Raw genomic sequence first — 23,107 nt, 5'->3', positions numbered from 1 at the left:
CAGGTGAGGAGTCACTCGGGGGGTATTCCCTCCACAGGTCCTCCCATTCCCTGGCAGGAAGTGCTGCTTACAGAAGGTTCTGTTATAATGGAAATGCTCTCCCCAGGCAATATCCAGTATACGACCTGTTCACCACAGGTGGATACAAGGCATTTGATATGTGGATAGCATGAAAGAAGAACTAAATTTTTAATTTTGTATGATTTAAATTCACTTATACTTAAGGAGCCACATCTGGATCGTGTCTACTGAATCAGACGGCTCAGTTCTCCTTCTTCCTTTAGGGACAGGCTCACCCATTGAACCATAGGATCCTAAGCATGCGTGATTTTTAAACCATTAAATGGAAAGCAAGGCCCACAAAGCGTTTGTGTCTAAAGTAAAAACTCAGTTTATTCATGACACAATACACAAGAGGCAAAGTGTTTCACATCATAGACTTCACTTCCAAATCCTTGGAATGTTCTTTTCTTTGGCTTAAAGGAGCAGATGGGTGGGAAAGACAGGCAACGCTTAGGCAACTAAAGTAAGGGAGTGGGGCAAGGCAGACATTATCTTCACAGGGAGGAGACAAGGGTCTGTTAGTCGCAAGCTGAACCTATAGAAGGTTAGGTGGGAGCACAGGGGGGCGCCGTTTCTGGGCGCTTCACCCTGCCGCGCTTCAGTCATCTCCACCGCACAGGTACAGCAGTGCCTTCTGGTAGTCGCCCTTGGTGTCTTGCTACAAGTGGCCATGGAGAAAAAAGAAATGCTGTGTCAGGAAAAAAACCCAACTCCACAGAAACCTGCAAGCAGCCCTGGAGCACAGGTGAGTCTCTGCCATGACCCAAGAAGGATTCTGCAGGTTCTTCCTGCCTGCAGACACTAGAGGGCCACAGCTCTGTCAGGTCCCCCTAGGAGTGTGGCTGGAAAAGGTGCTTGGGAGACTTCCAGATACAATCCCAAGGGCAGAGAAGAGTCATAGCTCTGCCTGCAGCAAGGTCCTGAAAATAGTTCCCTGTGCCTCTCATTCCCCCACCCTTCCACAGAGAACTGGGGACATTTCCTCCTCACTGCTGTGTCATGGACTCTTAAGTCACAAGGAAATGTGCTAGTGAGCTGAGGAAATAATCACCAAGAGTCTAACTGGCCCCTCAATTTTAAATACATGCCCTAAGAAGCCTAGGTCGACCGAACCCACCTCAAAATATATCCTTAGTAACCATATACATGCCTTTAGAAATTTCAGAATCTTTTAAGAAGGGATTTGCCAAGTTTGTCTGATCTAGGCACAGTGGCACCACTATGAAGGCAATCACTTTACACCAATGTTCCATCACTCTAAAAAGGACAGAGACCAAACTGAATGAAGAGACAGGAGTTCTAAGTAACTAAATGCTGTCATGATTTTCTGAGATTTTTTTCAAGAAATATTCTTGTAGAGATACAACAGAATACAAACTTTAATTGGTTTCTTCAGGATGTCACCAACTCTTGTAGGATCATCCTCATGAACACTGATGATCATTGTAGAATAACAGATGTGGGAAATATTTAATACTGGCCTGTTTCTACAGAATCCAGGACAAATCATAAAGGGTGCCTCTCAAAATGAATTCCTGATATTTGGTGACCAACATCTCCTCCCCAGAGACTTAGAAAACAGAAAAATCACATTCTTCCACTGTTCTGGGTGGCTAGCTGCCTGGGAACCCCAGGACCTTTGGATGGCCAGGCAGGGCCAACCCAGCACCAGGGGCCTTACCTGGATGTAGTAGTACAGGGACTTGCCGTACTTTCTCTTGAATTCAGACCTAATTTTCAACATGTCCACTTCACTGCGGGACACCATGATTCTAATCAGGATCTTATCACGAGTCCCTTTGCCCTGAAAGTCAAGTTGATATTCCAAGTTAAATCCCCCGACAATGTTATCACTTAAAAAGCATCTAATATGTTTTCTGGCACACTCCTGCTTCTTGAGGCTGCTTGAGAAAGTGAAAACACAATTGTGGAACTTTTTCCTCAAGAAACAAAGATCATCTTGGAATTCCAAACACACCAAGATTTAATCAGCACAAACCTTACTCGTCCATTCAATAAATGTCTATGGAGCACCTATTATTACAAAGCTCAGCCCAAGAAGCCTGAACCCTTATGTACATGACAAGAGGTTGCTGCCTCTCGGGGGCTTAGAGAGAACTTGCCACACATCTTTCTCATGGTTCTGTGCCAGTGCGAATGGTAGAGACAGTAAGGACCCCTGAGTGTACTTCCAGAGCCTCAGGCTGAGAGCATCAAGGAAAGGGTCACATCTGACAATGGAACTCAAGTAGAAATGGCAGAGAAGCAGCATGGACAAGGAAGGTGCTCCAGGGAGAAGCAGCAAAGGCCTGGAGGCACGTCCATGTGGCATGTCCAAGGAATGAAAAATGGGAAGAGATGGTTAGTTCACGGAGACTCGCAGAGCTGGCTTTGGAGTCATACAGCTGCAGATCTGCTGCAAAACTTCAAGCAGACTGAGGCTCCGTGAGCTCCAGTCCCCTCATCTTTAAAGAATATAAACCTTGCAGGGTTTTCAGTCAAGGAGGTAAGGGGCACAATGACTATGGCATAGGGGGTGCTCACTACTACTTCTGTCCTCGCCTGTCTTTCCTCTGGGGGTAACTGCAGGAAATTACTGAACCACACCACCTGCAAGAACCAGACAGCACCACCTCTTAGCACTTCCTCCCTCCAGGGGCACTTATTTTCTCCCTGAACCCAAACACATGTTCAAGCAGTTCAGAGAGGAAGGACTTGTGCTTTTCTCACCTGTCAAATGTAACCAGAGCTGACTAGTGTGTTCTTGCTTCCAGACACTGGGGTCCCTCCCTCCATCCACCAGTTAAGGAGATTTAGTTTAGGGCATAAAATAAGAATCTACATGGGAACATGGGCTTCTTGGCCAGTTGCCCTTACCTTCATGGAGTCGTACAGCCGATCAGCAAAGTACAGGGGCTTGTTCTGAATGCACTGAACTGTGGAGAAAAGAAAGGGCGTCAGAGGTGCAGTGCTCATCTCACCTTCTCCAGGAGGAAATGATGCCCTGACCCCAGGGCACCAACTAGAAATGACCTGATGCAGCAGACGTGGGCTGCAGGATGCAAAAGGTTAAGGGAAACTGCAATCCTCTAAACTACTAAGCTCCGCTGTGGTTTTCAACGAGGGCACTCTGAGGGCTGCAGAAACCCAAGCATGCATGTGAATTTCTCCACCACAGCCCCCTCTTCTCTTGCCTTATTCTTCCTGCCAACTCTGTTCTACCAAGTGAACCCCTTCTTCAGTTTTGTATCTTTACGCTTACAGAGTTAAGATTACAAAACTATTCAAATCATGCCTAGATGCCACACTTCCCACATCCACTTGAATTAAGAGGATGGCCATTCATTCCTTCTGATTCCATACTGTCCACTGAAAGTTGGTGTCCACTAGGGATGATTTCTTACCCAGGTTCAGGAAAGCATTTTCCAGGTCTCCTTTGACCTCCTTCTTGATGCTCTCCAACATGTCATAAGGGCTGTAGCTCTTATACCTATCAAATACTAAAAAAAAGCCACAAATCATCATTATGTCAGAGCCACTGGTCAGTGCTGCAATGGTCACCCACAAGGCTAGGCACCACAATAAAAAAAGAATGAGGATGATCATAGGTAGTGTCTTGGGCAGCTAGAGGTTGCCATGATGGACCAGAGCCAGCATTGCACTAGTCTACTTTAGAGTAGCAGGTCATGCACCTGTCCCGAATGGCATGACCCAGGTCACAGATTGCAGCATGTCCATCTCCCGTGAGTGGAACCCTTTCCATCTGGAAGCCTTGAGAAACAATACAAAGCACCCAGCCAAGCCCTCTATTCCAACAAATATGTCAAGATAAAATGTTCCTCAAACAAGGAAGAGAAGCAAACTCAGTGCCAAACATGATGACATTTGGGAGAGAGAAGGCTCCAGAAGGACAGAGAAAGGCAAATGGATTTGGTGAAAGAAAACTGGAGAGCCTATGGGACGGCCAAGCAGAGAGTGAGTCTAATTCTTGCAGACCTGAGCCCCAGGATGTACACCACTCAGCCTAGCTGAGAGCCCTGGGTGCCAAGACCTCCTCAGCACAGCACCCACCTTTCTGGAGATGGCACACACTCCGCTCAGTCATGATGCTGATCCACTTGGGAACATCGGTTCCTTTCCTCTTCACTCCAGCATCATAGAGATCCTACAAGCAAAGCCAACAAGGAAAAGTTAACTACATGATCCAAAAAAAGGTCAAGAGAAATGTCATGTAAAAATATCCAAAGAGCTGCACGTTCAAAATGCCAAATGAGAAAGGGTGCCCTGCAGACTTGACCAAAAATGTACCATTTAGGTCAAGAGTCTTATAGCCATCTTCATTAGGCACAGACAGATACAAAGTAAGAATGCAGATTGTTCATGAGGCTGGTGCTATGCACGTCTCCTTCCTTGAACGTGGAGGGAAAGGTTGAGAGCTTTTCATATTAAGAGGGACTGAGAGATTCTACTAAAAGAAGGCAGCCCCATCCAAGAAACTCAGTAAATAATGGAGCAGAAAAGGAGCCATTCCAATCTCATTTTTCAGTTTCCAGGAAAATTTAAGGGCCATAAATAAAGGTAAGAATGGCCGAAGGTGAGGAAGAAAGGCTTCTATATGGAGAGAGACTCATTCATTGATTCTCCATCATCTGCAAAACCCAATTTCTATTACTGATTTAAAACCCCTCTCCACCCCTTGCTAAATATGCTACCCAGCATATTCTGAATTTTAAAACTAAAATGAATTCAAATTAATTTTTTCTATAACTTTTATGGCACACTTTGAGCTAACAGTTGACCCTCTAGATATAGCATATAGTTCAAAGGAATCTACATCAGCTTCACGAATAGTTCTCAGTGATTATGGCAAAGTTCTTTTCAGCCAGAAAAGAGGACAGACCTCTGTAGCTCTCCTCTGCTCTCACCACAGCGGAGCAGAAAGCCTCCCCATCCCTGGCTGTGCCTTCACCACCGTCTACTTCCCCAAGCGCTCACTCTGTTGGTGTGCACGGCCACATCCCACCCGGCAGAAGCTGGTGCTTCCAGACAAGCAAAGCCTGAATGAGGGTGAGTGAGTCAACTACTGATCTGGTAATTAATACCAGGATTAAAGGAAATACATCCTAAAAAATAATCCCCTCGGAAAGTGAAGGAGAAACTCTCATTCTCAGGCTGCTGTGGGTTTAAAACATGGCCACAGATTCTTTCAAGTTCCTTTCTTCCACAGGTGGAAGCAAATTCTCCACCTAGTGACTGTAAGCTAGACTCAGGAACGTACTTTTAATGAAAAAACTATGACAGAGGGACAGTGTGTGACTCCTGAGACTGGGTTATCAAAGGCACCTGGGCTTCCTCCTGGTTCTGGCTCTTGGGCTCTTGGATCACTCACTCAGGAGAAAGCCAGCTGCATGTTGTGAGAACACTCGAGCAACCCTGGAGAGAGCCTAGAGGGGAGATGCTAAGGCCTCCTGCCAATAGCCGCAAGGGCGGGCAGTCTAAGAAGAGATCCCCCTGAGCCTGTTAGACCCCCAGAAAATCACAGCCGTGGCCAACATGCAACATCTCTTGCAACTTCACAAGAGACCCTGAGCCTGAGCCATCTGGCCAAGCCACTCCCCAATTCCTAACCCACGGAAACTGAGAGATGATAACTGTTTGTTGTTTCACATCCCTAAGTTTTGAGATAATCAGTTACACAGAAAACAGATGATTATACAGACTCTCCAGAGATTTATTAAAAAAATAGGAATTTAAACCATAGAGCTTGGTACTTACCCGGGCATCTTGGTCGATCAGTTCGTAATCAATGACAGAGCCATCCTCTGCTCTTCTACCCTAGGGGGGGAAAATAAGATCAAATCTATTCCTTTGTGTATTTTAAAACCGAAACTGTTTTTCCCCCAACCCGTGTAAGTCACTATTTAATTTCCTATACGAACACCCACTTATACTTTTTCTTTTCACTTTGAGTACAGACAAGACCAAGGAGGGTGAGGCAGTCCAGGGAGGTGAAAAGTCTGCGCCCCTCGCCATCCTTGGCCCCCTCAGAACCCAGGCCTGGCTGTGCACCTTACAGGATCCGCCTCCCCCAAGAAGAGCTGAAGACATTTAATTCTTTCCTTCAGGGACCTTGCAATCGGATGGAGAATGAAGTATGGAATACAGGGTAAGACAATACTCTCGGGCACTCAGATGACCAGAAATGCAAAAGAAAGGAGAACTCTTCAGAAAGCAGAGTCAGCAGGTCTGGGGATAATGGGGTGTGGCTAAGGCTGAACCCTGAGTGATGAGTGAAAGGAGGCAGGAAGCCATTCCCCATAAGAGGGACAGCACAGGTGGGGACAGAGCAGAGTTAGAGAGAATCCCAGTGACGAGGATGGAGGCGGAGAGGCCCAGGGTGAGGGCAGCTGGGAGTCTGAATTTGATGCAACAGAAGCAGGTTCTGATCAGGGGATAAAATGTGAAAGTGAATGTCATAACGATCTGAGGGTAGCAGTGCACAGGGTGGTGGCAGATGAAGAGAGCAGGGGAGTTGTTGTAATAATAGAGATGGGAGTGGGCCAGGGGGTAGCACGCTGATCAGTCATTTGCCATCAGGGTTCCCAGAGAACAGAATTTCCTTCTCCCCTGACGTAGGCATTAAGTGGCACAGGGCCAGAACTTAATAGTCACAGGGGAAACACCTTTTATCCATGTTAATGTGTCATCATTAGCAATCAGTTCCACAAAGACCGCCCCACTCCAGACAAAGGACTGCAGGGACAAATGCTCTCATTAAGAAGTGGGAAGTGAGAGATACAGAGGGTCACTGCCCAATGAGTCCTGTGCGGCCACAGATAGAGGCAAAGTGACCTTCCCTAAGTCACATGGCAAGACACTTGGCACATAAATCCAGGCCAGAACTTGAGAACTTCCTATTCCTCCTCTGGCCCCCAAAGTCCAGTTGTCCATGCGGTTTCTCAGGATAAGAAATCCTATTATCCAAAAATGACAACTCGGCAGCAATGGTGCAAACCCACTGTCGGAAATGCAGCAGAATTTCTGATGCAGGCACAGAGGATTTAGTTAATTTGTTCTCAAGTATAAAATGAGGTATGTGACTTGCCTTGGGAGGAAGCAAGGCCGGTGAGATAAACCCAGAAACCCACCTTTGCAAGGGCAACCATCAGCTTGCGGAAGTCACCAGATGTGTCGGAGACAATGTCCTTCTCCAGATCAGTCTTGTACACTTGAAAAACAACACATCTAGTGTAATGCTTTCTGCCTACGCAACCAACCAGCCTCCCACCCCAGTAACCCCCCACAGCGACTAAGCCTCAAAAGCAGGAACAGCTGAGTTGGCAGGAGGCACCTGTGCTTCTGAAACCCAAACTGGGGGCACACTCTCAAGAATGATATTGGCCCCCATGACATCAGAGCTGGAGTCACCAGGGACAAGGGATAAACAGATCTAAATCAAGCCAGGGTTCCTCAGTACTCACTTTGATCAGGGAACTCTTTTATAGTTAAAATACTGGCTCCCAACTGTCTCAATTACGAATACTCATTTTCAAACAACAAAACATTTGTAGGGCAACATACACATGTTCACACCCTTGTACTTTATTATCCATGAATTGAGAAAATGCACCATGGCAAAACCCAGTAAAAATCAAATAATACTTTTAAATAGATTTATATTTCATTATTCAAAATAGTACCCATACTGAAATACAGTAGCAAGGTAGGCTGTGTTGTTTAATTTACACACTGCCTCCCAGATTGCTATGAGGTTCATGGGTCTCTTGCAGTAAGTCGTGAGTGATCCATAGTCCAGAGCTGGTAGCCTTTTGAGCACAGAATAGATAGTACTCAATACATGACATATGTATATAGTACTTTCTTCTCCCTATCAAATATTTTTTAGAAATAAATTTTTTCTACCCTTTCCCTCCTATTTATCCTTTTGCAAAAGTTCTAGTAAAATGTAATAATCAACACAGGAGGCTAAGGTTGTGGTTCAGTGGTACAGTGCTTGCCTAACACATGTGAGACAATGGGTTGGATCCTCAGCACCACATAAAAATAAATAAAAAAGTATTGTGTCCATCTACAACTAAAAATATTTTAAAACAAAACAAAACAGTTGGGCTGGGACTGGGGCTCAGTGGCAGAGTGCTTGCCTAGCATGAGTGAGGCATTGGGTTTGATCCTTAGTGCCCTATACAAAAAACAGCAATTAAAATAAAGGCATGCTGTCCATCTACAGCTACAAATATATATATGAAAAAAAACCAAAAGAAACAAATGAACAAAAAAACCACAAGCAGCCAGGCACAGTGGTGCATGCCTGTAATCCCAGTGGCTGGCGGGGGGGGGGGGGGGGGGGGGGTGAAGCAGGAGGATCATGAGTTCAAAGCCAGCCTTAGCAAGATGCTAAGCAACTCAATGAGACCCTGTCTCTAAATAAAATACAAAATAGAGCTAGGGATGTGGCTGTGTGGCTGAGTAGTTGAGTGCCTCTGAGTTCAATCCCAGGTACCAAAAAAAAAAAAAAGCTAAAAACATGGGCAACAAGGAGGTGGAGGAGAGGGGCCAGGACCATGTCCAGCCTCACCTGGAAGGCCAATATGGCAGCTCCTGCTATGTGTTCACAATCCCAGCACCCCCTCCCAAACACCGACTGGGGTGGCCATGAGGGAGTCATAGAAACTCAGCTGAGAGGATGGGTCACAGAAACAGGGCTACTCACTTTCCTTGTAGACTCTGTTAATTTCCTGGAGCTCCTGGTTGGTTCTTGAGCAGATGATCTCGATGAGGGAGTCCTCGTCAGTTCCCAGCCCCTGTGAACCAAGAAGCACAGTCATCAGCCATCTTCCTCATCACTGGCCTCCTTCTCTCATCTCCATCAGGTAAACTTCAAACATGGATTGGGTCTGTTGGCATTTTCCTTTCCACATGCCTACACAGCAACCTGTACTATAGTCTTCAACAAAACAATGGCATTTTTCTATTCCTTTAAAAAATACCTCCCCAGAGCACAAGATGGCATGAGTGGCATGTTTGAGTTCAACTATGTTAAAATTACTTTTAAATGTGTGGGAGTGTTAAAAGTAGTTGTCCTTTGATGACAGATTGATAAAATAACTCTTTCTTCTTCCTAGTTTTCTTTACTTTTTAATTTCTACCATAACCACTCACAACTTTAATAAATGGGAAAGAACTATCTTCATTAACAACCCTTCTCACTAATCTAAAATAAAGGAACATAGAAATTTGATGTTGTCATTTGTGGACACCAATGGTTGATTAGAATAAGTCCTTCTTGCCAGAGAAAGGTACAGTTAAGAAAAAAATTTTAACTTCTCTTCTTTGAAATGTAAAATTGGGTTAATGTTAAAAATTTCATTCTTGTACTTCCATTTTTGCTTGATTATTATGCACTCTTCGGGCATTTTAGAGAAGCAAAAGGAAATAATGAAGTGCCGAATAAACCTCGACACCAACACTTTATTAAGGAATAAGAATTTGATGAGTGATGAATTCAAATTTAATATATACAATTTTGAGTGTGCCAGATAGCTTGAAAGGACTCAATGAAACATGTATTTCAAAGCTGGCTTCATGATCAAAGTCAAGATTTAATAATCAGGATTCTCTAATACTTGTCTTTCCGAATATGGAAATATCACTTTGAACTAAGTAGAATTACAACTGTTTAAAATGTAAATCAATTATAAGGTGTTAATACAATAAGAAACTTACTTATCCACACGAAAAATGTGTCAGCTATTAATTAAACTTATTAGGGTTTATATGCCCTTGAAAAAGTAGTATGTATAATCTAAGCTAAGCCTCAGGTGAATGGTTAATTTTGAATTTTATTCTTAATCTAATCTTTGAGCCAATGGCTCTTCCTCCAGGGCTTTTATCATGATGTGTAGAGGTTCCAGCAAAGCCAAGAATCCTTCCTTTGTTAGCAAAAGGTCCACACCACATTGTACATAGATGCTGTGAAATGACTACTGAGGATCTTTGAATATTATAGGGAGGGGCAGTTTCAAGGATGATTGAAATACAGTCTAAAAGCAACTCATGTGTTGAAAGAAATGCTATACCCCGACACTTTAGAAAGGAAAGATAGGTGAGTAATGAAAGGTTTGTTTCCTCCCACCAATGATATGCCAGTGTTACTATCTGAGAAATTTCAAGTGTTTTGATCTCTACATCTGAAGGTGACCTTGGTAAATTCCATAACTTGGCCCAAAGTTTCCCTAGATTGCCCAGGATTCCTATCACAAGGGCAATTTCTCCTGTAACATATGGCAGATACTGCTACTGGTATTGCCAGAAGTCAAAACAGACTTATTTATTTATTTATTTTAAAAAAGAATAGTTCAGTTAATATCACTTCAAGCTTTATGGATTTCTGAAGGGTACTCAACTATGATAGCTAATGGAAGAACTGGCACAAGGTCAAAGATTTAGCAGTTAAAGCACCCTTCATGGGGTCCAATTACATAGATTACAACAGTGACTGATAGCTCAGACAGGTCTGTTTCAAGTCACTAAAACCTAGTAATAGATCCTAGTAAAATCACAGGAAATCACAATTAAATGGATTCTTGATGAAAATATGATAATCTGATCTGAGTGTTGAAGGTCAGCAGAAACCTTGGAGAGGCCAACATGGCTCCAAAGGTCCAAAGCCTCGGTGTGCAGGAGTGCTGTCTTATCAAGCCATTTCATTAGTGTTGTTAGCACATCGTCATTCTTGATTATACCTTCCCTGCAGTATAAACGGCTAAAAAAACTCAGAGCAAGTCCACATTAACCAAGAGTAGCTTGAGCTAAGCTTCATGAAGAACTGAAAGAAAGGGATTTAACAACAGATCTTGAAGCAGCCCTGAGCTATGAAGTCCCAGGGACCTGGAAATGCGTGTGAAGCAGCCTCATCCTGAGGTGCTCTCTGGGGAAAGGATGACAACTGAACTGGGACATTAGCTTGGCTGGCAGGCTTCTAGCTCAGTTCATAATTCAGAAACAGTGGCATCACAGAAAATACAGACTTAGGATAAAAAATCGGAGAACTAAGGCAATCCCCAGCTACGGAGGTTTTTCCCAGTTGTACCAGCAGGGGGCAGTAGCAGATTACTCAAAGTGTTGCATGCAAGCACACACTGAAAAGGATCCATGTGCTTTGCTGTTGCATACGTTTATGCATCCATTACACTTAAATATTTGGTACTTTAGGGATCCACAAAATTCAGAGGGGTTACAACCTAGAATTTTTGCTAATTTACCTAAAATTACAAGTTCAAGATAACTTTGAAAAACATAAGAGATATAACATCCCTGAAAGACTTTGAACTAAACACAGACACCCTTCACATTCTGAAATCACCCCTCATGTGTACTATACTGTTCTGATTTTGTTGGAATTTGAAACAAACAATGGGACATGACAGGGAGAAGGGCAGAGGAAGAAATGCTCACAAATGCACAGGCAGAATTTGCAAGCTCTGCTTAACAAAAGCTATGAGTTCTTCTTTTTCCTTAATATCACAACATATCTTTCTTAAGGAGGAAGTGTAATCAAGGAAGTAGTTTTCCCAAATGGCATTCCAATCGCCCAGGTGCCAAGTCGTAGCAGCTGGTAACTGACTTCTCAGCATCATGAAATTTCTTTGCAGTCTTAAAAAAAGTAAATGAAATATTTTTGGTACAAATCCTGAAACTTATAGCTTCAGTTCATTAAAAAAAAAAAATCCAAATGAGAATTCAACAAAACTGAAAATCACCTAATTACACTCAAATAGCTGTAATTCACAAATATTAATGGCAGATTTGACAGAGCTAACATCTCACACGTGTTTACCTTCATGGAAGCTTTCAGCTCGGAAGCATCATACTGAGCAGGTGTCTTCAATAGGCCCAAAATCACAGTTTCCAGGTGGCCAGATAAGGCTGATTTCAGTGCTGATGCAAGTTCCTTTAGAAAAACAGCAATCACATAGCAAACATGGTAACCAATATTCACTTTAAAACTGGAGAGAAAAACAAAAGTAAGAGGACTCTGACCACTCTGGAGTCCTAGGTCAAACTCCCTCTACCACATTCCCTTTGTCAGACCCAGAACCCTAGCTATCAGGTTTTGTACCCATTAAAACCCAAGCTGATTTTGCCTTCTCCTAATCATGAAAAGGAAACTAGAATGGCAAGCAATTCCTCAGAAAGCTTCAAGATGAGAGGGGAGGGCAGGAGAGGGCATTAGGGACATATGCATGTTTATGTCACAGAGGTGCCCATTGATCTTTACATTCAATGGGTTCATGATTATGACAAAAAAAAACACACAACACACAAAAAATAAACAAAGAAAAAGAAAAGAACTCTGAGCATGAAGGCACCACAATACCCTGTGGAAGACAAGGCAGGTTCTGGTGTGAGGCCCCTGCCAGGAAGGAGGTGGTTAGAGAGTACAGCCTCCTGGGGACAGAGTCCTCCTCGTGCTGAGATCCTACAACAGAAAGTCTGTCTGCAGCTGTTACGAGTGGGGGAGGGGGGAGGGTGCCTGAAAACCTCCAGAAGAACCACAGACCCCAACGTGGCAGCAGTGGGGTTATGAAGCTTCCCTGTACAAAACGCTTCAACTGCTACTGAGGAAACACCAACTTGTCCATACTGAATCAGGATGGTGTTGATGGGAACTAAACCCCCCACACTCCCCTTCACTTGCCTGCTGTGTATTGTTTTTTGATTGTGTGTCACCAAGAACTCCTTATTTTAAGTGAGAGGTCTAAGGCAGCACCTAATTCAATATGGCTTTTAAAGATGCTTCCTTGGGGATTAAATATTCTACAAACCATGGGCAGTGGGTCATGGCTAGCTCTACCATTTTAATCCTCTTTCTTTTTATTATTTTCCTTTTTTCTCCCTACTTTCTTTCCCGTCTGCTTTCCAATGGTGCCCTCAAAATCTGATGATGTTCAGCCCGTGGAGGTAACCTGCAAGCTCTGCAGGTCGTGTGCAGCCCGCTTCAGAGATTATCTTCTCAAATCATTCATCCATGTCAAGATTATTAGAATGGACATGGGTCTGAGAAATCATCAGGCCCAATGCTTTGGCCACCTACTTTCTCCAGCTTCCCCATGTGCTAAGAACACACTTAGATTTTTCAAAGCACCACCTCCTAATTATAACACCAGTTTTCCAATTTGGAACTTTGAGGTTAGGTGATTCCAAACTTAGCCTACCTTTGACACTCCCCACTACCCATTCTCTGCTCAGACCTCGAATAGCATTTGGGCACCTATTTGACTTCTTCCAGGTCTATTCTGAACTCCTCATGGGCGTACAACTTCCTGTTTCTTCTAATGTTCACCACAAGGCTCTGCACTTAGCAAAAATTCCAAAAATGATAAATAAAACACAACCATTCTTGATATAGGAACACCTCACACCTGGCATCTGCTTAAACATGAAAGAAACAGAAAATCAGTCCTCTCTCCACTCCAGCTCCTCTCCACATCTGCTGGCTGCACCCAGGTCTTCAAGCTCACCACCTGGGCAGCCTCGGTCCATCTCCCCACAGAACCCTGCAAACAACTCAGATGGCTCTGCTTCTGAGATTTGCTTCAGAGGCTCTCTCTTTCTGTGAGGGATGACTCTCCCTGGCCCAAGGCTGTAAGTCCTCAAGAATCAGCAGGACAGTGAGCTGTCCCAATCACATAGCAAAACCTGGGCAGTTGCTGAACCCCACCACAGTTCTGGTAATACATTCCTTCCAACAGGGTACATGAGAGCTTTATTCTCCACCTACCTAATTTGAAATCGAGACTGGGGCCTCTATGTTTGTGTTAACACAAGTGTGTTCCAAGACCCCACTCTGTAAGTGACAGCTGAATGAGCAATTATTCGTCTACTGTCCAAAGTGGTGGACCTTCTGTTCCAACAGAAACTTGGCTCTGCTGGCTCATAAATCCTTTGGGGAAAGTGCAGAAATAAAACACTCCCCTCCATGCTTCACCACAGAAGATTAATATAAATCTAGTGGAAGAAGAATTGTAATGCATATGAGATGAAAGAAGCCAGCTGCTTTCCTATTTCTGTCCTTTCCAACTGTTTCAGAGGGTGAAGGAAGGAGCTACAGAAAGGTTTGACCTGCAACTCTCAGGACCCTGGTGGTCATGTCAATCCCAAGAACAGAAATTCTCTTCCAGAATCCTTCCAGTTCACCTCTACTGTAGCTATAAGTGAAAGCCCTAAGTCAAACAGGAGCTGCAGGAAGCCACTCTTACTGCACTGTCCAAGAATAAATCAAAAGCTTTTAATAGCAAGAAGTTAAAAATAAAGCAGCACATCCTTAAAAATAAAATTTCCTGGGCTGGGGATGTGGCTCAGGCGGTAGCGCGCTCGCCTGGCGTGCGTGCGACCCGGGTTCGATCCTCAGCACCACATACCAACAAAGATGTTGTGTCCTCCGAGAACTAAAAAATAAATATTAAAAATTCTCTCACTCTCTCTCCTCTCTCAATCTCTCTTTAAAAAAAAAAATAATAAAATTTCCTAACACTGCAACAAAATAAAGGATGAACAAGTGCTAGTTGCTCTTTAACCACCAGTGGACAAATGAAGGGAAAAAGCACACAAAGATTCTTTAAATAGTAGGGCATGGCATGCTGAAGATAGCCTGGTAGACCCGATGTACTACCAATGAAGCCCATTTGTTGCAAAACTCTTAAGAATTTGAGTGTTTTTTTTTTTTTTTAAAGAATGAGAGGAATGTGTTACCATCAGTACTCAGTGGAGGCAACAGTCCTGCAATTAAATTAGAAACATCATATCAGAGCCATCAGAAGTCATAAAGATGAAACAAGAGAACTGAACACAGTGCCTGGCACATGGTAAGCACTCTGTTATTCTCTGTTCCTTCCTAACTTTCCCTTCCCAGAACTGTTCCTTTCACATAGGCTGAGATGGAGTAAGAGAGGGTTGGAATAAAGGGTGTTATCTTTATGTGTGAGCTCCCACATGGACAAGAGGAGTAACCCTTACAAGGACATAAGAGGGAAACCTTGGACATGCAAGCGTTTCCAAAGGTCCTAGCTGGTGAAAGCCATAATCCACAAAAAGAAAACGCAATGGCCAAGGAAATTAAATTAAATTCAACACGGCATGCCCTCCATCCCTGAAATTACCCATACCTTTTTGGTCCTTCTCTGGTAGGCGAAGGCGATATCCTGTCTCTGTGCATTGCTGCGGTTAGTCAAAATGTTGACGATGGTGACCTCATCCACACCTATGAAAAAAAAAAAACAGTTGTGAATAGTTACTCAGCTATACATTCTGGTACTTTGGGCTTAGTTCAAAGGTCTTAAGTAGAATTTTTCAAACTGAAATACTAGGACATTTTTTTTCCTTGAAAGCTTCAAACCTCAAGCCTAAATGAACCTTTTAAATATTTGTATTTAAAAACTATTTATTCCTAAATTGGTTTCTGGAATCAACAGTAGGAGGTGCATTTGTGGAGCTTTGGCAGTCAAATGGAACAACAAAGATTTAGGAGGATTTTAAATGAAGGTCGCCAAATTGCTATGTAACTGGGAATTTAATAGACAGTAACTGCAAAAATGAATTAATAGAGGCAATTATTTATATTTATTGCAGGATTATGACTATATAAGCAGCTAGGTATAATTTTTATAATTATAGAAACTGTCATGACAAATGAGTCAGATTTAATATGACAGTTGTATTTTAATAGCATAACTGATTAATATAATCATACTTATTGAAGACTAAATTGTTTTGTAAGGAAAATAAACGTTCCACTGCCTGACTCCTGAATCTTTGCTCTTGAGCACTGTTCACTTCCTGGATCAGACACCTCTTTGTCCAATGCATTGTCTAGGCCACCACCACGCTTTCTGTTTCTTTTCTGGGGCAATAGTGTGTGGTAGATACCCTGTATCAACTTGTAGAAGACAATTGTTAAATTTTCCAAACTAGCCTTTTTTAAAAAATTAAATTTTATAAATTATTTAGCATTAAAAAAAAAAGTTCCACTGTTTTTAGTCTCCAATAGGCAATTTTAATAATCAATTTTATAACTTTATTAAAAAGAGTAAGTGTTTTAATCTAAATTAAATCTAAATTGGGAGTTTTGAAGTGCCACCAAAATATTTTAGTACCTATTTTAATTGGAACATGTGTATTTACAAAGATAAGCAATGCCTTCTGGTATCCGAGTTTCCAATTTTATATCAGAAATACTCCTAACATGCCATTTAACTTAAGAAAGCATGATTTTAAGGATTCAGAATGTGAAACATGCCTCTCCTGAGTGATTATGAACTTTGTTTAATAAAAGGAAAGTCTCTGCCATAACTGGATAGGTAATTCTGGATGATAGGACATAACTGCTAAGCCCACAAGGTCACTGGCAAACTGCAAACAGCTTGGCCCAGAGGGAACCAGAGGAATCTGGAAGAAACAGAGGCCAGAAATGTAATATTTTGAGGCAAAAGCAATGAGCAGATTCACAGAGGTGGTACCTTTACTCTCAAGTGTATTAGTCCCAAAAGCACGAAGTTAGAATTTCTGGGTATAAAAACAACACTTTTTAAAATGTATATACTTATTTCAAAGGGAGTTCATACTAATATGTTGCTATCTTAACTGAAGCATCTATAACTTTAGTTCTGATTTTTAGAGTAGCAAAGTAAACATAGAAACGCAATCACTGCATGGGAGTCAGCTTCAAAGATGCTTATTTCAGCTTTGTATGCAATATCAAAAAATAAAATAAAATAAAGGGGAAAAACCCCTATGTCCAAAAGAGATGGATTAAATGTTCTCTTGTTCATATAATGGAATACTATGTAGGCATTTACACATTCATGTGCATGTGTAAGAAAATATCTAGAAGCCTTTATATCAAAATTTGAATAGTGATCATCTAGGAGTGAGATGACTATGACCACAAAAAGCATTTTTTTAAGTACATAGTAAATGACGTGCAGTTACTGATCTAGAGTCAACAAATTACTTCAAGAAATTCCTAATGTAGTTCTAAATACTTCCTTTAGAATAAAACACAGTATGCATAATAACAAGGAATTATATCTATGTAATTCCCTTTCTGTCTCCCAACATCCTGACACATGCTATCTTACTTAATCCTCAAAACAACCAAGTGGGCACAGCTATTTCTCTTTCTATTTATAGATGAGGAATTCAGTGCTCAGAGACAGGGACCCAGCTCTGCATCTGTTACTTGTGTAAACACCTGTCTTCCTGGGTCTCAGTGTCTACACTCACACAAAGGAAGGGGCATGAACAATGACCTCCATCTCCACACTACGGAACAGAATCATGTCTAAATTTATATTTAGTTTTTATTAGGTATGGGCTGGGAAGTTTTAATCACAAACTCAATAAGGTTACAAGGCTACTTTATTTATTTATTCATTCATTCATTTACTCACTTCCTTGGTACCGAGGATTGAATTTTACCACTGAGCCATATCCCCAATTCTTTTTATTTTCTTTTTAGGCAAGGTCTCACTCAATTACTGAGAGTCTTGATAAGTTGCTGAGTTTGGTCTCAAACTTGCCATCCTCCTGCCTCAGCCTCTCCAGGTACTGGGATTACAGTCATATGCCCACACAGCTGGTATTGAGGCTACTTAATGGACTTATGTCTGCACTAGTGGTGCGCACACCTACCCACATACATGTGTAATCCTCTTATTAATGTATTTTTGCCTTATACTTAATTTTATTATCCATATCTGAAAATGAAGAATCACAATGAAACACAATTCTACTCTTTAACCTCAATTCTAATAGTTCCTGAAATCAACTTACCAGCCACTGAACTGAACATAGAATACTGACCCATAATACATGATTTTCTCAGAAACATACATCTGTGTCAGATGAGGTCCCTGACTGGCCACCACTGAAATCCCCAGGAATATTTATTAAAAACTCAATCCCCTGGATCCTATTTGAGCTGTGCTGATTAAGACTATCTAGAATGTAGGACCCCAGAAGCAGCATTTCAATAACACCCAGGCAACCCCTTGAGTGAGACTCAGTGACAGAGATGGACAACTATGGGAGGAGAGTGGGAAGGCTGTTGGAAAGCAGCCTGTGTATGACTTGTATCACTTCCACCAGCTCTTTCTATGATGTATGGGGCCGACTATAATTTTAGGGCATTCCCTTATTATGGCTTGTTTTTGTCCAAACAACCCAGGTAAGAAAAAAACACCTAAGAAGAGTTCAGTTCACAGACTGCTGTATAGTTCTCTGCTCTCAGCGAAACAGTTCTTTGCCTTTGTATAACAGTTAAGTGTCAAGCCAGCAGAGTTGGAACTCAATCCAATTATTGGAAATCCCCATAAAAGCCCTGATGATTAACCTGAATTTCACCTAAGAGGCAGCACCAACTGTAGTCTGAAGGCATCCCAATGCATTCACCTGAATTATTTACCAAGCAAACAGCCACTGAGATGGGATCACGGATGCACTGCACACATGCTAATTAATGTCAGCAACTATAAAGAAACTAAATGGAGTTTCAGCAAGTGGAAGACTCCTTCCCAAAACTCCACCCACATCAGCTATTTCTCCCATACCATTGCCTGCATGTTTCCAATTGAACTGGAAAGAGGAAAAATTCATGGAGCCCAGGATCATCTGCCTGGTCAATGCTGCTAAAGGCAGGACCTACACTGAGACACCAGAACACATGTATCTGCCAGTGGGACTGAACCAGTTTATCTTTAGGACACGGCCGCTTCCCCTCGACCTGCTATCCTAATGAATAAGGCAGTTTACTCTTGTGGAAAATAGATGGTACAGGTTAAAGCTCCAAGGGTCAAATGGTTCCTCTCCACTGCTGCCCAAGATGCAGGAAGGAGGCAGCTGAACGCCGAGCTACCTCTGCCAGCACAACCACCAACAGCACACGGCCGGTGCCTGGAGCCGGGAGAGCTCTACAGTGAACACAGCTGCAGAAACCTGTGAGAAGAGGCTCGGCCTCTGAATCTGTACCTTCTGACTTCTCATTTTCCAGTGCTTAGGAAAGGGTTTGCTGGTCAGAAGGATTTAGGGACTAACAGAAACTGGGTGGGTAGGGCAAAACTTCTTGAAGAAGAAACAAATCTGAACGAGGCTTTCTTTTCCGTCCTATCCCCCTGTGTTTGATACAGGTGGTCACAAAGTCCTCTAAGCAAAGGCTTACACTGGGGAATAGCGATGTGGGGGAGAATTCCACAAAAGGTAGAGGATGACATGCTGAATGCTGGGATTCAGGCAGACTTTTTAAAATGTATTTTTCAAAAACTAATAAAAATGAAGGAGGGAAGAATAGGAGTTCACTGGATTAGACAAAGGGGAATGAAGGGAAGTGGATGATGGAACAAGAGACAGTAGAATGAACTGGACATAACTTTCCTATGTTCATATATGAATACACCACCAGTGTAGCTCCACATCATGTACGAGCTCAAGAAAGGTAAGTTATCCTCCAAGTATGTATGATATGTCAAAATACACTCTACTGTCATGTATATTTAAAAAGAGTAAATTTTTAAAAGAACTAAACAAATAGAAGTTAAGCTTTTGCAACACTGGTGAGGAGACAAAACACAAATGTACTCATTTGGCTCCTGATGGGAAATAGAACAAGGAGGTTTTTAAAAAGCATCTATTCCTTGAATGAAAATAGTCAGCTAATCTAGTCAGTTAACTACAGCGTTTTCAACACTCCAGTTAGGGGACTCCAAAGGTCAGTCACTGTTCTAAATGCCAGTGGACCTGAAGTAATCATTCTGCATTGAAGGCTACAGGAAGGCACCACTGTCAGCGGGCTCAAGCAGCCAACTTTGGGGTCCTGGGTGTCTTCAGTCACCCACCACATTTTTCAAGACAAAGAAGACTTGCAGTCTAAAATGATGGCTGAGTCCAAAAACCACAAAATCTGCCTCCTGGAGTTTCCTCCTCCTCACTGTGGGTAGAAACCCCAAGTCAGCTCCATGGAAAATGTGTGTCTTTATTGTTCATGGCAACGAACCAACAGCCATTTGGAACAGGATGCTGACTCACAGCTGTGGAGACACACTGACTGCACAAAGAAAATGGATTTCATTTGTGTTTGATGAAGGGCTCAGGAGCCCGTAGGGTGGTGGTGATGGGTTGAAAAGTAAAGGAAAATTGCCCAGATCCTCTCCTTATCTAGATCATGGGAGAAATCATGATTCAGCTCAGATTTCTAGGCATAGTGGTATCAAATTTTGGAAGATATCATCTTTATATTAAGGTCAGAGGCATGCCACACAAAGAGGGCAGACCACAGATCCAAGGATATATTCACATGAACATGTTTTACTCATTAGAACAGCAACCTTCCCTTTTGCACCTACTGTGTGCCAGGTATTGTATTAAGTGCTTTGCACATATCCTGTCATTTTTCTTGCATCCACATGAAGTGGATGTGATTATTATCCCTGTTGCTAATGCTCAACATATGTTTATCCTATATTTATGAGTCATGTCTGTACCTTTTTGAAATTATACTTATGATACTTCTTCATATCGCACTCCTCTATCTAGGTCCTAAGAAAGGACTGGGAATGGTAATATGTCTGTACATGTATAGAACTATTTAGTCATACAAATGCACTCACAGTTAGCAACCTGTAGATGATAATTTGACATGCAGTAACAATGTGTAGCTACTGAAGAAATAACCCAATTGAGTTTTTTTCAACAGAGGGGCTAGAACACTCTCTTCAAGATATAGCCATTAAGAACTTGGTGGAGGGAGGCAATCTTTTGCACTAAGCTTGTTTATGCTGGCTACTCATCCATCTACTGGTGTGGTTTTAGGATAGAGAAGCCCCTGACCCAAAACACATACATCATTGCCCAAAAGAACCTTCCTGCCATCAGCCCTGGTGCTAGGAAGCCTGGAATTCCTGCCCTCTCAATCATTTGGCAAAATGGAACTTAGAGGATCCAACCAGGAGGGGCAACAGATAAAAGGAGAGAACTCTGAATAAGCAGCAGTGACAGATGTAGCGCTCTGGGAAGCACACAGGACAAAGACCGGCAAGATCCTGGGGCACAGTCTCCCTCCCTTTTCCCAGAATTCTCACTCTGGGACAGAGACGACAAAAATACTTATTTTTCCAGGATGCAGAAAAGACTAGTTGAGGGCTGGGGTTGTGGCTCAGCAGTAGAGCGCTTGCCTAGCACTTTCGAGGTCCTGGGTTCAATCCTCAGCATCACATAAAAATAAACAAAATAAAACTATTGTGTCCGACTAAAAAATAAATATTAAAAAAAAGACTAATTGAGTGAATGAATGGCGACGTGTCGACTGTATTCTCTGGCTCCTGCGTGCATTCAATCTGGGGAAGGGGTTGTCTACAAATATATAGGGTATAGAGGAGATGGGGAACAATTTTGCCATTAGCTCACATAGATGAATAATCCAGTTACAGGATAAACTCTGACAGCTGCCTGAGGGATGGGAGAGAAAACAAACACCAGACAGGACGAGAATGGGAGAGCTCTGGGCCTCTGCCAAGTCTGGCAGAGCCGGGGACACAGTCCCAACTCAGGAAAAGTCTAGTTGAGCTAAGTGCCCAAGAAATTTTGGTGCAGAAATAAAATGTGTTCTATTGCCATTTTGCTCTGATCCCACCTCAGCTGAGCTCCTTAGATAGGAGCTAAGACACCATCTACTTGGTAATTCCACTGGATACTTGAATGATCTAGAAGAACCCTGTCTGCTTCCCAGGACCAGTAGGAAAACAAAAGCAAGAGATTCAAATTATAAATGAAGGAACACACATAAAATACATGCACCATCCTGTGCTCTGCTGCTCTAGCTCTCTCATGAAAAGGAAAAGGGGAAAAAAAGCAGAAGCCAGGGAACACAGCAGGCCCGCCCTTAACTCGGGGTTACTCAGAGTTGCTGACCCCAGTAAGAGTCTGGTTACTTTCAGAGTCCCTGGGTGAAGCCAGTATTGGGATTTCTGCAGGGAAAAGAAGTTACAGCTCTCACAAAGGAAAAAGCAGCCAGGAGAGGCAGCAATGAAAGCTGACGCCAACAATTAGGAGGACAGGGGACTCTTTTCCCTGTGTGTTATAGCCACCTGGCTTGGGTCTGGCACCTACATGCTATGCAGACAAATACCATTACAAAGGAACTCTGTGCTCACAGAGTAAAGGTGCCTATGATTCAAACTGGTCTCAGGCTCCCACCACTGCTGTGAGATGGGAACTGGGTCTAAAGTAAATTTGAACGTGAAGACGAAGGCCTCAGTAATGGGGAAGGTTGGACTTCTGGCAGCTCCTTCCAAAAGGAGAGAAGGTACTGGGCCACACTGGGCTCTCACTCCCACGGCTGGCACTCCTAGGTCTGGCTCCTCATCACCCTGATTTTACAGGTGAAAGGCTCTTTTCCCAGCCAACCTGCCTCCTGGTACCCTCAAGAGAATATTTGCCTCGCTGCTGTGCTCAGCTAAAGGAATGAATAGCTCCAGGTGTGCAGATGAAACCCAAAATACAGGTGCTGGCTCACTTTCCAGTGCATGGGATATTACTCTTTTGACCATGCTGGAAATCTTAAGCAGTTCTATTTTGAAAGTATAAGAAGAAAATAAGTGCAAAAACTTGCCACAGTTATGCTTCTATATTTGTGCTTATGAGAAGGGTGGGGGGAAATCACCCGCTTTTGCACCCCTTCCGGAGAACACAAATACTGCTAAATTCAAAAGTGGCAATAATAATAGAGCAATTCATCACCCTCCCCTTCCAGAGAGACCAAAGCTGTGCCAGTTTATTGGCACTTACACTAACTCGGGGGTTGTGCTGCTGCTAATTACAACCTATTTTATGTAGTCTAGATTCATCCTTTTCTAATTTAGCTGACTTTCCTTTCTAGTTATTTGGACCCATATGGTAAACCATTCACAGCTGTGTTGTACACTCCACAGTATATATTTAACCCAAGGCCAATGTAGACCAAGAGACTCCTACAGAT

The 23,107-nt window shown here is 42.7% G+C and overlaps 1 protein-coding gene across 1 annotated transcript in view; it reads right to left on the bottom strand.

The window, feature by feature from the left end:
• Positions 1–367: 367 nt before the first annotated feature.
• Positions 368–23,107, bottom strand: part of ANXA2 (annexin A2) — a 40,772-nt gene continuing 18,032 nt past the window's right edge. The window contains exons 4-13 of the mRNA XM_081293160.1: positions 15,249–15,343; positions 11,921–12,034; positions 8,795–8,885; positions 7,212–7,291; positions 5,839–5,898; positions 4,135–4,228; positions 3,468–3,563; positions 2,941–2,999; positions 1,745–1,867; positions 368–721 (exon numbers count right to left, since the gene is read on the bottom strand). Of these exons, the coding sequence (XP_081149286.1) occupies positions 662–721; positions 1,745–1,867; positions 2,941–2,999; positions 3,468–3,563; positions 4,135–4,228; positions 5,839–5,898; positions 7,212–7,291; positions 8,795–8,885; positions 11,921–12,034; positions 15,249–15,343 (872 nt within the window). The 3' untranslated portion in view covers positions 368–661. The remainder of the gene's footprint in view (positions 722–1,744; positions 1,868–2,940; positions 3,000–3,467; positions 3,564–4,134; positions 4,229–5,838; positions 5,899–7,211; positions 7,292–8,794; positions 8,886–11,920; positions 12,035–15,248; positions 15,344–23,107) is intronic.

Source organism: Spermophilus citellus (genome assembly GCF_964194105.1).
Source record: "Spermophilus citellus genome assembly, chromosome: 4".
NCBI classification, from domain to species: Eukaryota; Metazoa; Chordata; class Mammalia; order Rodentia; family Sciuridae; genus Spermophilus; species Spermophilus citellus.
The sequence above is the reverse complement of the archived record's forward strand: the minus strand, read 5'-3'. Positions and strand labels throughout refer to the sequence as shown.